General features: G+C 43.4%; 1 protein-coding gene across 1 annotated transcript in view; it reads left to right on the top strand.

Moving 5' to 3' along the window:
• Positions 1-14,303, top strand: part of col4a4 (collagen, type IV, alpha 4) — a 52,167-nt gene extending 37,864 nt beyond the window's left edge. Inside the window, exons 32-47 of the mRNA XM_063492629.1 lie at positions 148-291; positions 537-644; positions 1,132-1,310; positions 2,110-2,173; positions 2,258-2,332; positions 2,451-2,558; positions 2,646-2,753; positions 4,897-4,968; positions 7,366-7,494; positions 7,604-7,711; positions 8,010-8,165; positions 11,424-11,669; positions 11,899-12,015; positions 12,365-12,550; positions 13,537-13,820; positions 14,070-14,303. Of these exons, the coding sequence (XP_063348699.1) occupies positions 148-291; positions 537-644; positions 1,132-1,310; positions 2,110-2,173; positions 2,258-2,332; positions 2,451-2,558; positions 2,646-2,753; positions 4,897-4,968; positions 7,366-7,494; positions 7,604-7,711; positions 8,010-8,165; positions 11,424-11,669; positions 11,899-12,015; positions 12,365-12,550; positions 13,537-13,820; positions 14,070-14,303 (2,318 nt within the window). The remainder of the gene's footprint in view (positions 1-147; positions 292-536; positions 645-1,131; positions 1,311-2,109; positions 2,174-2,257; positions 2,333-2,450; positions 2,559-2,645; positions 2,754-4,896; positions 4,969-7,365; positions 7,495-7,603; positions 7,712-8,009; positions 8,166-11,423; positions 11,670-11,898; positions 12,016-12,364; positions 12,551-13,536; positions 13,821-14,069) is intronic.
• Positions 14,304-14,668: the final 365 nt, after the last annotated feature.

Raw genomic sequence — 14,668 nt, 5'->3', positions numbered from 1 at the left:
CTATTTCATCAGAGGTTTAAAAAGATCGTAAAGATCCTGCTCATTTGATCTATGACCTCACTAAATATTATGCTTATGGCCTCAGGCTCTAGTTCCAAGTCTTATTGAATAAAACATGATCATGAGACAAATTTTGACATGTTTAAGGTCTGACTGGACCCCGGGGCTGGGAGGGAGTGCCTGGGAACCCTGGAAAGCCTGGCGTCCCCGGAGATCCAGGCATGACTGGAGAGAGAGGGTTCAACGGACGAGATGGTGGTCAAGGAATCGAAGGGCCAAAAGGACAGAAAGGTAGAGAGATACAGAGTGATACACTACAATGATACTACAGTACCATTACCACATCTTTACAGTAACGTTACAACCAATTGCCACAATTCTACCACAGCACTGTTACTGTGTTCCTAAAGATTACTGCTATTACTGTAAACATGCATTAAGTGAGACTTCCTGTAATTTATGAGGAAGCATGGATGTTGAAGATCCAGCTAATTTGAGCTCACCTTTTTAAAACATTTCCCGCGTGTCCCCTGCAGGCTTGCAAGGTCCAACAGGCCCTCCAGGACCAACCAACTACATCCGCATTAAAGGAAAGACAGGAGACCCAGGACATCCCTCCACTGTTGGATTTACTGGACCTCGAGGTCAGAATGATACTTTGTTGCCAAGCGGCAGTATCGTGACCACGCTGGATTAAGCACTAATTGATCAGAAAGTGGAAAGTCTTTCTTTGGCTCCACTCTGATCACCTGAAAGACTTGCTTAGAGTTAGACATGGATACCACTCACCAAAACTGGAGCTCAGACTTCTTGGATGGTCTGTTAGTACAATTAAGTGCACAACAGCCATATTATTGGTTGGATAATTGGATTTAAAAAATCCCCCAAAAGGCTCCATCAGCACAAACACAGTCCAGAGGTCCAGTTAATAAAGAACTCCAGTTAGTGCAGTTGTTACGAAGGAGGAAATTATGGACAGAAACCAAATCACGTTGGGTATCGGTTAATTCTTTACTTATCGCAATAAAGAGCGTGGAATCTTCATTTCCCACGATGCTTTGGAGGTTCTGTGTGACAGATTGACTTTGTCCTCACTGAACTTTCTGATTTCCAACATTTTTTTCACTACAGGAAGCAAAGGTTTGCAGGGAGCAGCAGGCAAGCCAGGGCATCCAGGGTGCGACGGACCCCCAGGCATTGTAGGACCCCTCGGGCCCCCTGGACCCTGTGGCAAACAGGGGCCTGCGGGACCCCCGGGACTGAAGGGGTTTGAAGGATACTGTGGCTTTCCCGGAAACGTTGGAGATCCAGTAAGGCAGCTGAAGACGTCACTCGACTGACCCAAATTAAAAGCTTGATGAAGAAAGTTGCAGATTCTGAAGCTACCCTTTATCTCGATTGCCATTTGTGGTGCACGTGAAAGCATTTTGTAGTCAATCATCAGACTTGCTTGGTACTTGCACCTCGGGAGTCATGGTTAACATCCTTAGGCTGTTTGTACCTTCACCTTTTTATTAAAGAACCAGATATCCAGATGTTTCTCGTATACATTGATGATTTAGGGTCCAAGCCATGCTGCCATCTGGGCCAACCAGGGTCACCTAAGACAATAATAACATGGATAAAAAGTCAACTACAGCAACTGACTTTTTCTTCTCTATGAAAGATGTTTGGATGCTCTCAGCTGCGTCTCAGGATATTCAAGGCATTCAAACTGGCTTAGCCCAGCCAGGAGGAAACTGTTTTTAAACGATTTTTTTATGTTTAGGTATTTATGTTTCTGAGCTGCTCACAATCATAGGTGAAGATAAATCTGGTAAATCAAAAGCTTTACCTCAGGCCTCGGTTCTCCTCCAGTGCTCCAGTACAGTGCCTACATTACTGTTAACATTCCAGCAAATAACTTTATAGTTAAACTCTATTGTTTGGGGTAGCAAATGACTGAAAAGGCCGTTTAGTTTACAATAAATACTCGGGAAATTAGCAAAAAGAGCACTCTTTACCTTGAAGTAGTGCACAGTAAGCTTTTCAGTTTAAGACTTTGATTTGCTCAAAAAATGTTCAGAAAGAGAAGCAGGAAATATTGATCTGGTAATTTTGCGATTGCAGGGTGACAAAGGATGCCCAGGGAAACCTGGAGAGCCCGGTCCGCCGGGATGTAAAGGTCCCAAAGGTACAAGGTCACTCAGTCATGATAATGTTTTTCATGTGTTCCTTTGTTGTGCAGGCTGTAGTGAAGAGTGTGCTTGTGTTTCAGGTAATAAAGGGGAGTCTGTTGGTTGCCCTGGTCCAAATGGAGAAAGGGGGCCTCGTGGAGACAAGGGGCACCTAGGTGATGATCTGTTTCTGGCTGTGCAGCGTGAAGTTTGATGTTTGAGTTAAAAGTAACCAGAGTAAGGAAAAAACAGGAGAATGAATTAGGTGTTAATTCCGATTTCTCTTCCTCTCAGGACCTCCTGGATCTCCTGGAGATCTGGGAGGGTTGGGTTTTACTGGGGCTCCAGGAGAGAAAGGATCCAAAGGAGAGAAAGGACACTGTGGAAGCATCGGTCCTAGAGGTACATAAATGTATTTTCAGTGATAAAGAGTGTATAACTCATTGGTTATCCATGACCCGACCTTATTAAAACTGTTTTCTCTGTCAGGTGTGATTGGGCCCCCAGGTCCCAGGGGTCAACCAGGTACTCCAGGTATTGAAGGTAAAAGTGGGGGTGATGGTCCTCCAGGACACGAAGGCTACCGAGGACTCAAAGGTTAGAACCTACTTTAAAGTCAGTTACTTTACAATTTCAAGTAACGAGGGTTAAAGGACGGTTAATCTGGAGCCTTTAGTTTTTTTTAATATCCGTCAGGTTGCTGATCCGGTGCTTTAGAGTTAGAGCTAGAGACTGTTCAGATCAAAGTTCAGCTTTAAATCAAGTCTTTCTTCAGCTTTAGCATTAAACTTGTTCTGTAAGATTTCCGTTTGGCTATGCCAGATAGGTAAAAATATATATATACACACTACCAGTTAAAAGTTTTAGAACACCTGATGTTTCAGTTATTTATTACAAGTCAAGTCGTTCAAGTCCAGTGAACAGCTTGAAATGGTACAAAGGGAAAGGTGGTAAACTGCCAGAGGTTAAAAGAAAAAAACTAAGGTTCCCGAAAGCTGAAAAATAATGTAGATTTCAGAATTATGGAGGTTGATCAAGTCTTGAAAGCTGATGCTACTAACTAACTACAGGTACAGCCCCCTCTGTCTGCATAAAGCAGTGCTGGGACACACTGTGGTAGCATACACTCGTCAGCATCAGCTGAACAGTATTGTACTGCAGAAAGTAGTGTGATGCTACAAAAACAGTGAGAAAAAGGAAATTAACAATGGAAGAGAGACAGACCATCATAGAAATGTCGGTCTGTCCTACAGAGAGACTGCAAAGAAAGTCAAAGTGTCAGTGAGTCCAGTTTCCTTCACCATCCAAAGGCTCAGAAACAAACTGTGACAGGAAGAGGTCTGCAGACCCAAAGACACGACTGAATCAGAGGACACGTTTCTGAGAGTTAACAGTTGTGTGACGGCGGCTCACAACTTCAAGAAGCTAAACAGTGGTCGTAGTGAGCAAGTCTCAGTTTTACCTGTGAAGAGAAGACTTCGAGCTGCAGGTTTGACGGGACGACTTGCAGCAAGAAAGCCAGACGTCAGAATAAGACAAAGAGGCTTGTCTGGACCACGATTAGACTGGGCTGGAAGAAGGTTTTATGGACTGATGAATCAAATTTGAAATCTTTGGTTCATCACGCAGGATCTTTGTACGCTGTCGAGTAGGTGAAAGGATGGTTCCACATTGTGTAGCATGGAACATGGAGGAGGAAGAGTGATGGTCTGGGGCTGTTTTATCGAGCTGGTTTGGGATGAACTGGACAGAAGAGTGAAAGCAAAACAACCTGCAAGCCACCATTTATGGGACCTTCTGCTACAGATGTGGGACAATATTTGATGTCTATTGTAGAAAGAATACCACGGGTGTGTTCAGCTGTTAGATCTGCCAAAGGGGGCGACTTTGAGAATACATTTGGTCTATAAATTGATTTCATGATTTATTTTTAATTCCAATTGCTTATTTGTGCTATGCTTTCATTTCAGAGTGCAATGAGACATTAAACTGCATCATTTTCAATACAAAACTGAAAAATGTAACATTTAAAAAATTTAACATTTAACATTTAACCTCCTAAGACCCGAACTCTTCCAGAGCATGCATTTTTAATTTCTCTTTGATATTTGGGCTGATTGGGACCCGATGAATGTAAAAACAAAGAATTACCAGATTTTTTTTTTTTTTACCTGATTTTTGTTTCTAAGAAAAATAAGAGCCACATATGAGGATATTCGTTTAAAATTTCGATAGAACAGTGGCAGTATAATGTCCTCGTAAGTGGATATCAGGCCCCTGTACAGCAAAATTGAATATTTTGGTGTAAATAAGCCAAAATGTGATGTCGACATATGTGGACGCCAGGTCCTAGAGGTTAAGGCATGTGGAGCATGAAGTCACCAAACTCCAGCCGCCTTCAGCTCTTCACTAGAAAAACTCCAACGAGCTGTTCCTCTGCAGCAGAAAAACAAGTGTCAGTCTAGTTTCACGAGGCTCTGTAGGAAACATTATGAGTGGATGGCTTATTAGGGCGGGCTTTTTATAACAGAAAAGAAAGAACATTTTTGTTTATAAATGTGCTACAGGTATTTTAAAAATGCAAGAACAATGAATTTAGATACAGCATTTTAGAGAGTTTTGCACAAATTGTACTGACTGTAACAAAAAAAGAGGAAAAAAAAAGAAATATCCATAGACATTGTGGGTCCCTCAGATCTGCAGAAACAGTGTGTGAGATGGTTTGGTTTTGTTGTGCCAGGCCCTCCTGGACCGCTGGGACTTCATGGACTGGACGGACTGAAAGGAGAGAAGGGGGCCACTGGGACCAGAGGTACACACACACACACACACACACACACACACACACACACACACACCAATTCAATTTAATTTACACAGCGCCAAATCACAACAACAGTCGCCTCAAGGTGCTTTATATTGTAAGGTCGACCCTACAATAATAGATACAGAGAAAAACCCAACAATCATATGACCCCCTATGAGCAAGCACTTTGGCGACAGTGGGAAGGAAAAACTCCCTTTTAACAGGAAGAAACCTCCGGCAGAACCAGGCTCAGGGAGGGGCGGGGCCATCTGCTGTGATTGGTTGGGGTGAGAGAAGGAAGACAGAATAAAGACATGCTGTGGAAGAGAGACAGAGATTAATAACAGATATGATTCAGTGCAGAGAGGTCTATTAACACATAGTGAGTGAAGAAGGAACACCCAGTGCATCATGGGAATCCACCAGCAGCCTACGTCTATTGCAGCATAACTAAGGGAGGATTCAGGGTCACCTGGTCCAGCACTAACTATATGCTTTAACAAAAAGGAAAGTTTGAAGCCTAATCTTGAAAGTAGAGATAGTGTCTGTCTCCTGAATCCAAACTGGAAGCTGGTTCCACAGAAGAGGGGCCTGAAAACTGAAGGCTCTGCCTCCCATTCTACTTTTAAATACTCTAGGAACAACAAGTAAGCCTGCAGTGTGAGAGCGAAGTGCTCTAATAGGGTGATATGGTACTACAAGGTCATTAAGATAAGATGGGGCCTGATTATTTAAGACCTTGTATGTGAGGAGCAGGATTTTGAATTCTGGATTTAACAGGAAGCCAATGAAGGGAAGCCAATACAGGAGAAATCTGCTCTCTCTTTCTAGTCCCTGTCAGGACTCTTGCTGCAGCATTTTGGATTAACTGAAGGCTTTTCAGAGAGTTTTTAGGACTTCCTGATAATACTGAATTACAGTAGTCCAGCCTGGAAGTAATAAATGCATGAACTAGGTTTTCAGCATCACTCGGAGACAGGATATTTCTAATTTTAGAGATGTTGCACAAATGGAAGAAAGCAGTCTTACATATTTGTTTAATATGTGCGTTGAAGGACATGTCCTGGTCAAAAATGACTCCAAGGTTCCTCACAGTGTTACTGGAGGCCAAGGTAATGCCATCCAGAGGAAGAATCCAGACAATCCTGCAATTTAACTAACTGGTGTGTGTTATCTGTGTGTTTCATACTCCAACAAAGTAATATATTACGCCAGGTACTAGGTGGTTAATAAGCTGGAGAGCAAGATTGCTGCCACTTCTCCTCTTGGGCAGGTCCGTTGAGCATTTTAACAGTTATTATTCTCATTTAAAGTAACATTTTCCTCCCGTAGTAACCAGGTCTCTGCTAGCTCTAATAAATCAATATCTTGATCAATTATTAAATAGTTTTCTGATAAGGATTTAGAAAAGAGAGACCTAATGTTTAATAATCCACATTTCACTGTTTTACTCTTTGGTTCAGATGTGGATTCTGCATTGTTCTTTCTTTGTGATTTTTTATGTTTAAGTTGTTTGTTGCTGGTTTTTAGTTTGTTTTTTGTCTGTTTGGGAGCTGACACAGTCTCTATGGAGATGGGCTTTGGGGGGTAGCAGGAGGAGAGAAGCTGCAGAGAGGCGTGTAAGACTGCAACTCTGCTTCCTGGTCCCAACTCTGGATAGTCATATTTTGGGGGGTTTAATAAATTTGTCCATATTTCTAGAAATGAGAGCTGCTCCATCCAAAGTGGGATGGATGCCGTCTCTCCTAACAAGACCAGGTTTCCTCCAGAAGGTTTGCCAATTATCTATGAAGCCCACATCGTTTCTGGGACACCACTCAGACAGCCAGCAATTTAAGGAGAACATGCGGCTAAACATGTCACTCCTGGTCTGATTGGGGAGGGGACCAGAGAAAACTACATTGTTTTGGCAAAGTTACACACAATTACATATTATTTTTGGTTAGTTCTGATTCAGGCAACCAGGTGTCGCTGCTGTCAATGTGAATTATAATTTTACCAAATCTATGTTTATTCTTAGCCAACAGTTTCACGTTTCCTTCAGTGTTTCTTGCTCTGGCCCCTGGAATAGGGAGCTTCACATTTCTAAGAACACTAAGAAAAGTTCTGCATGTGCGTGTTATTGTAATGTCGTCTGGTATGTTATTAGATTAAATCTATAAAGTTGTGTAAAAAAATAAACTTATCCTGGCAGAGTTGGGGTTCAAAATCCTGAGTGGGTTTAGTTCCGAAAGGTACAGATTTTGTTTTAGAGATCTTGACCAAAGGTCCACCTGCAGAGCAGAATATAGCTGTTGTTATTGTTAACTTACTAATGATTATGAGACATTAATTCTCCTCATAGATCTTAAAATTACTTTCTATAAATTCTATAACACATTTTCATTTGGTCTGGTTTTTCAGGTCGGGGCTTTCCAGGTGTTAAAGGTTCCTTGGGTCCACCAGGAGATAAAGGTCCTCCAGGGCATCAAGGTCTTTGCGGTACATCTCAACCTGGACCACCAGGATACAAAGGCCCCTTCGGAACCAAAGGTCTGTACCAATATGATGATCTCCTGCTAAATTGCTGAATATGTAAATCTAAAAATCCGACCTTATCCTTTATTCTTGGTCACTTATACGCCTCTCTGTGCTATTGTAGGGCCTCCAGGTAAATGTGGACCTCCAGGTAAACCTGGACCAGACTGCAAAACTCCTATCAAAGGGCCCTGTGGAGATCCTGGCTGTCCAGGCCCAGATGGAGAGCCAGGTCAGACTTGAGACTAACTTTTTTAAATCAGCCAGGTCACCATAACCTAAACATTTCTTAATAGGTCATAGAAAGGTTCACGATTATCCAGCAATTTTCATGTTTTTGGCATTTTGTAACAGAAGATTTATACGGCCTAAATGCATGTAAGGGATTTGAAAGGTAACATCTTTTAGTGTATGAAATTATACTCACTCAGTGGCTAAAATGCTTCTTAGCCCTGGTTAATATTCAGTTTTATTTAAATTTAAGTGACAGATCATGCTGGATGACCTCTGACACGGGACTGATGTTTCAGGGAATCTTGGTGAGATCGGGGATCCTGGTCAAAACCCTCCAATTTGTGGGGATATTGGGGACAATGGTAACGTGGGATGCCAAGGGCCAAAGGGACCAAGAGGATGCCCAGGACATATAGGAACACAAGGTTGCACCGGATACCCAGGACAGAAAGGTTAGAGTCCATACAACTCAACAAAAACAACACAACAAAAATGATGCTGACACTTATTCTGTTGGTCACAATTCACTTCACAACCTGACAGATCTCAGTTGTGGGTTACATGAACGTGTGCGGTGTGGGAATACATTAGCTGGTATATTATTAAGCGAATATCTTGATCAACCCCATTACTGTTTGAAAAAAACAACTAAAAGTGATCTTCATTAGATGACAGATGATGGTTGGATTACAAAGGGACAGCTGATAACTGTTTGTGGAGATCATAGCATTTCTACTCTTTGGTGTGGAGCTGGAAGTCATCTTTTCTCAGTCCTTCAACAACAAAATTCTGAGTGGTGCATTTCTGCTGAAATGATACATTCAGACTTCATTCAAACTTAAAAACACTGTGATGCTGAGAAAACCACCAGTGGGTGCATTTTATCCTCTTTTTCAGTTTGTGCTTAAAAACTACAACAGAGAACCAAGAAAAGGACCTAAACTCTAAATGTAGCTTTCTAACTGTGTTTGGCCAAGAATGTTACAGCCGGGTAGCCGGTGGGATGTGAACCCAAAAGCAGAACGCACAGGATGTGGCCGATGAAACTGCCACAATAAAGAAAATAAGCAATAACATTAACAGAACGAGAACTAACAAAACCTAAACTGGGAAAAACTAACAAATGAAACCTGAAATTCCTGACGACACGAACCATGAACGTGAAACAGACAACTCAACAGTGAACAAATGGAGACAGAGGACTTAAATACACAGATGTCTAACAAGGGAAGTGGAAACGCATGGGAAACACAGCTGACACAAATGAACAGGACGACACAGGGGAAGCAAAACTAAACACACTGAACATGGAACACGGACTGTCAAAATAAAACAGGAAACATAGTGAGATGTAGACTGTGGCAACACAAGCTACAGATTGAGCGAGACATGACAGGCTGGAGAAACATACAAGCATGCAGACACGGGAGACATGGAACCAACCACAGGGAGGGAAACATGTAAACAGGAAGGAGACGAGACACCTCGACCAGTCAACATGGACTCAAATCTAACTAAACATAGTAACAAATACAAAGATAAACTTGATACTAAATAATAGACAGCTAACACATTATAACTCAAAAAAGGACCCAGGACCATGACAAAGAAGGCAGTTATACTTTTACCGTTATTTGAATCAACTTTACAACACAACTGTTGTTATTTAGAATAGTTCTTGTGTTTGAGACAAACATAATTTTAAGGTAATGGTCCTTTAAACTAAAATAAAACAAAATAATTTAAAAATGGATTTCTTACCAGAAGTGATGACATTCCTAAAAAATCATGGCCCACGGTCAAGCTACAAGTTTAAACTGAAATCCAAAACACACCATCATATTACGAAAGAACTTGAAAGACCGAACAGAAAACAGTGGCTCTTTCTCTTTGGCTCTTGGCGAAGGCGGTCGCACTTTTTCTCCTCTCCTCTCCCCCTTATCTTCCCTGCTTAGCCTCTTGTGTCCTTGTCTAGTCTCGTGTATTTTTGTATTACTTTTCCCTGGAACACTCTCTCACAGTCTGTTCTCTAAAAACTAAAGAGGAATTATGGATTTGATCAACTGGTCCCTGAATGCAATTGACACCCTTTTCTCAACGAGAAATCTGGGCTCGGGTGAGCTACCTAATATCTACCTATTCGGAACCATGATAACAGGGTTCTTGCTGATCGGAGCTGGCTTGGCCCTGGCTTATCGAAGATTAAAGAAAGCGGAATCGGCTGTTCAAAAACCCACAGGGGCGATCGTGGCTCAAGAGTTGGCAGTTCGTCTTGTAATTGGAAGGTTGCCGGTTCGAGCCCCGGCTCCAACAGTCTCGGTCGTTGTGTCCTTGGGCAAAACACTTCACCCGTTGCCTACTGGTGGTGGTCAGAGGGCCCGGTGGCGCCAGTGTCCGGCAGCCTCACCTCTGTCAGTGCGCCCCAGGGCAGCTGTGGCTACAATGTAGCTGCCATCACCAGTGTGTGAATGGGTGGATGACTGGATGTGTAAAGTGCTATACAAATACAGACCATTTACCATTTACAAGGCTGCCCACTGGGATTGAATCGATGGGACGAGGCGTGAGTTCTCAAAATGGACTCATTGAGCGCAGCACGGATAAGATCTTGGAGAAGCTCACTGCGGTCGTGAGTTCTCAGAATCTGCTCTTTGAGCACAAGAATGACACCACGGAGCGTAAGGTTGATAACATCATGGAGAAGCTCACAGCTCTCCAACGGGAGATTTAGAGACCAGTGTCGGACTGTTAGAACAGCTTTGAAATTCACATGAGTTGTTCGCACTAAAGTAAAAACCACCATCACTTCATGCTGCTACCACCTCGGCGCCAGCTGTGATCTCAAGGCTGGAGCTGAACAGCAACACCCTGATAACAGACTGTGCACAGACTGTTCCTCCCCTATGCAAGGCCACCTGGGTTGGCTGGAAGACTGTTTACTTAGCCTGGCAGGGCGAAGGACACTGTCTCAGCTGAACTCTGGACACACACACACACACACTGATACACACTCATCCCCCCTCCCTTTCCAAATGCCTTAGATGCTTGTCCCCTCCCGGGGAAGATGGCGGTCGACTGGACCAGCGCAGACATGCTGCAGGACCGGATGCGCTGTCTACACCGGCTCTCTCTCACCCTTTACCCGCCCCTGTTGCTTGTCTTGTGTTTCTATGGTGTAGTGACAGTCATGTGCTTTTTGTGCTGAGGTGTTTTTTTCTGTTATCAAACTGTTCTCCCATTAGGAGCTCAGTCTGAGTGGAATTTTTTTTTTCTCCTCCTCTCACCTCATGTTATGTATTTTCGTTGTTTTTTTCCCTATCAGCCTACCTCTCTGACATGTCTTCCCAATGTGTTGTTTGTGTAAGTTTGGTCAGAAGGTTCCTTTGTAAGTGCGCATGCGCCATCAGCGTGCTGCCTGCTGTAACCCTAATTTCCTTCGGGATTAATAAAGTATTCTGATTCTGATTCTGATTAAACATCCACGTGTAGCTCTGAGTAAAGAGGTATCATTACACAGAGATTAATGCATAGCTCAGTTTTTGTGCTCCCCACATGAAGGTAAAGGGTCATTATGGTAATTCTGAGGGCTGAAAAAACTGAATGTCAACAGATAGAAACTTTTGGATGGAAACACACTGGGTACTACAGAGCTGTTGTGTATTTTTGATGTCATGCTCACTTAGATAACACGTGTGAATTTGTGTGATCAGGTATGAGAGGCGATACTGGTTTGTTGGGAATACCTGGCCCTCGAGGTTGTAAGGGTGTTCCTGGTCACTGTGGATCTCCAGGACTTCCTGGACCTCCTGGAGTTCATGGACCAAAGGGGGAAAAGGGTGACACCTTAGATCCTGAACTCATATCACCTCCAAAGGGTCCTCCTGGAGAAACTGGCTCAACTGGTCAATTTGGACATGCTGGCCTGAATGGAGAACAAGGCCCATGTGGTCCTAAAGGTGAGAAAGGGCAGAAAAGCCAGAACTCACATAATCATATCAGATTCTTATCTCACAAAAACCCCTGATTGTTAGATTTGACTGTAGTCATCCCAAAAAGTAATCATTATAAAGAGTAGCTTCCTGGAGGTGAGGTTTCAAAATAAAACCTTCTGATGTCAAATTACTCCTAACATCAGATCTAATGTCAGTATAGCTGACTGTTGTGATGCTTGATGATCTGTTTCAGGTGATAAGGGAGATTATGGACCTCAGGGATGTAAAGGCTGCGATGGACCTCTTGGTCTAAAAGGAGACAAAGGAGAGCCAGGCCTGCCAGGAGAGAGTGGAGTAGTGGGACAGAAAGGTGAGACCTCTCCCTGTCTGACTTTTACCACATTTCTACTGAAGCAGTTTAAGGACCTTTGCTGGTCTAGAACCAAGAACCACATGGTGCAGGAACTGGGGCTGTGTTAAAGAAGCCCAGTTGCTTTCTTTCCAAGCTCCTTAAACTGCCATCACCTGGATGACTGAGAACCTACTCGGACTGGGACTGTCATAACCAACAAGACCAGCTAAAATCTGCTTTGACTGCCAACAACACCACAGAGCTATTGTAGCTTCTAGATAGGCTCAACTAAGCAAAAGCCAAAAAAGCCAAAGTATGGACATGGGCGTTTGTAACATCACTTACTGTTATGGTCTTTGGGTTGTAGGTAACCGTGGTCCAGAAGGTGAAAAGGGTTCTCACGGACCAACCAAAGAACTGAACTTGGGCTTGTTGGTGGTGCACAGTCAAAGTGCGAACACTCCCAGGTGTCCAGGCAACATGAACACCCTGTGGGAAGGATTCAGTCTGCTGTATCTGGAAGGCCAGGAGCGGGCACACACTCAGGACTTGGGTAAGTACATATTTATAAATCCCAAAACAAACTCTTATTCCAAAACCGCTCAGTGCAGGACTTACCTAGGAGTTACTTTCTTGTGACTCACCTTTGGCCCAGTAAACAGTTTCTCCTCCACCAGGTCACAAACCCTCAAACATCTCATTAGACCAGGATAAGGGATGAACACCAGCTTAACTTTATCGAGGCCATTTGAACCAAATATGTTGCATTAGTTTGGAATTAATTTGTTCCTAAGAACACATTGGTTTATTAAGATTTAAAAATAAGTGTGAAACAACTTCCAAAAATAGAGTTTAAGTGGCTGTTTTGTTGTCACATGTTGGGACATCAACATCTCCTTCGTCAGGCAGAAAGATAGTCCAGAGCTTTCTCCTCTAAGTTTTGTCCTTTAGCTTGTTCTTGAAGATCATGTGTTTCGAGGTCTAATGGAATATATAGAATTATAAAGCTATAGCTTTACATGCCTAACATCTATATCATCCACCAGGTTAGAACACACTTTAACCACACGCTAAACAAATCCCATGCTAACTCATGTTATAGATATCGTTAGCTAAGAATTACAGTAATTCCACTTATCTACACTGTGATAATCACCACAATAGATATACCTGCCAACAAACGGCTGAAAGTTTTGTGAAGGTCAAATGTCAACAAAAGTCAGAGGTCTCCTTGTTCAGATCAACCACCATCTCCCAAAGATGTCTGTGGTCTCAGAGGTATACTGGATCTGCCCTGGGTTTCCTTTCTCTGAGGCTCTCTGAGGTTCCTGTTCTTCATAATCTGCTTGTTAAAGCCAAGTCCACGACACCAATGTGGGATGGCTCAAAGAACCCTCTGATCTATATCAGTTCTCCAGAATCTGAGGTTCAGCGATCAGCCAGAATCTCCTCTTGATTACCTGATAGCTGGACGCTCACTATTTGTTTCTCTGCTGGATGCGTTTGGGAATAATTGAAATGTATTGCGTGTATTTCCAGGTCAGCCGGGGTCGTGCATGCGTGTCTTTTCCACCTTGCCCTTCGCTCCATGTAACAAGCGTACCTGCTCTTACGCCAGTCGTAATGATAAATCCTATTGGCTAACGACGATGGAGCCTGTCCCACGTGAACACGTGAGTGGACCCAACATCCAAAACTACATCAGCCGCTGTGTGGTGTGTGAAGCCCCATCCTTACCCATCGCAGTGCACAGCCAGTCCAGTCAGTCTGTGGAGTGTCCCGAAAACTGGACAGAACTGTGGGACGGATACTCCTTCGTCATGGTGAGTACTGCAGTGGTGCCAGATTATTAAACCACGTTGCTACTGCTGTTACTGGTGCTACTGGTGCTACTGTGTAGACTAAAACCTAAGTCTAAGCTACATTAAACTGAACTTTACTTATCTAAACCAGAGTTAAACTCTTAAACTTCACTAAAATTTAGACTAAACTTACCAGTCATAATAATACCACAATCATCTGAAATGTGATCTCTGTCCAGATGATGATGTAATTTCCCGTGTGTCCAATAGCATACAGGTGCAGGTGATGAAGGTGGCGGCCAGCCTCTGACATCATCAGGTAGCTGTCTGAAAGCATACAAGGCCCAGCCGTTCGTGGAGTGTCAGGGGCCTCGTGGAACCTGCCACTTCTTCGCCAACATGTACAGTTTCTGGCTGACCACCCTGACCGACCCGGCGATGCTGACCAGTGACCAAGAGCAGAGGAGGAGCATTGCAAAGTGCAAAGTCTGCATGAGGCTGTGAGAGGGAGGGCTGCCACCTCCACCTGTGTGAGACAGAGAAGAGATGCTTCATCTCCTCATCTTTCTCAAGGAAATCGAGAGGACGCATCACTTCCTCCAACTTTACGAGGCAGGAGGGAGCGAGTGAGGATGCGCTTCGGTTCCATCGAAGCGGCAGGACTAGTGTGTTTGTCTCTGTGAGGAGAGACCGTCGTCTTACAGTCAGTCAGCTGCTCGGCTGATAATCAATCAGTCCTGATCTGCAACAGCACAAGCATTCGCATCATTACATTCATCAGTAGGTGGGTTATTAATGGAACTACTTTAACATAAATAAATCTGCCTAACTATTCCAAAAAATACTTTAAAAACATGACTTCACAGGAA

The sequence above is a fragment of the Pelmatolapia mariae genome, linkage group LG14, assembly GCF_036321145.2.
Source record: "Pelmatolapia mariae isolate MD_Pm_ZW linkage group LG14, Pm_UMD_F_2, whole genome shotgun sequence".
Lineage (NCBI taxonomy): Eukaryota > Metazoa > Chordata > Actinopteri > Cichliformes > Cichlidae > Pelmatolapia > Pelmatolapia mariae.
Note: the sequence above shows the minus strand (reverse complement) of the source record. Positions and strands in the feature narration are given on the sequence as shown.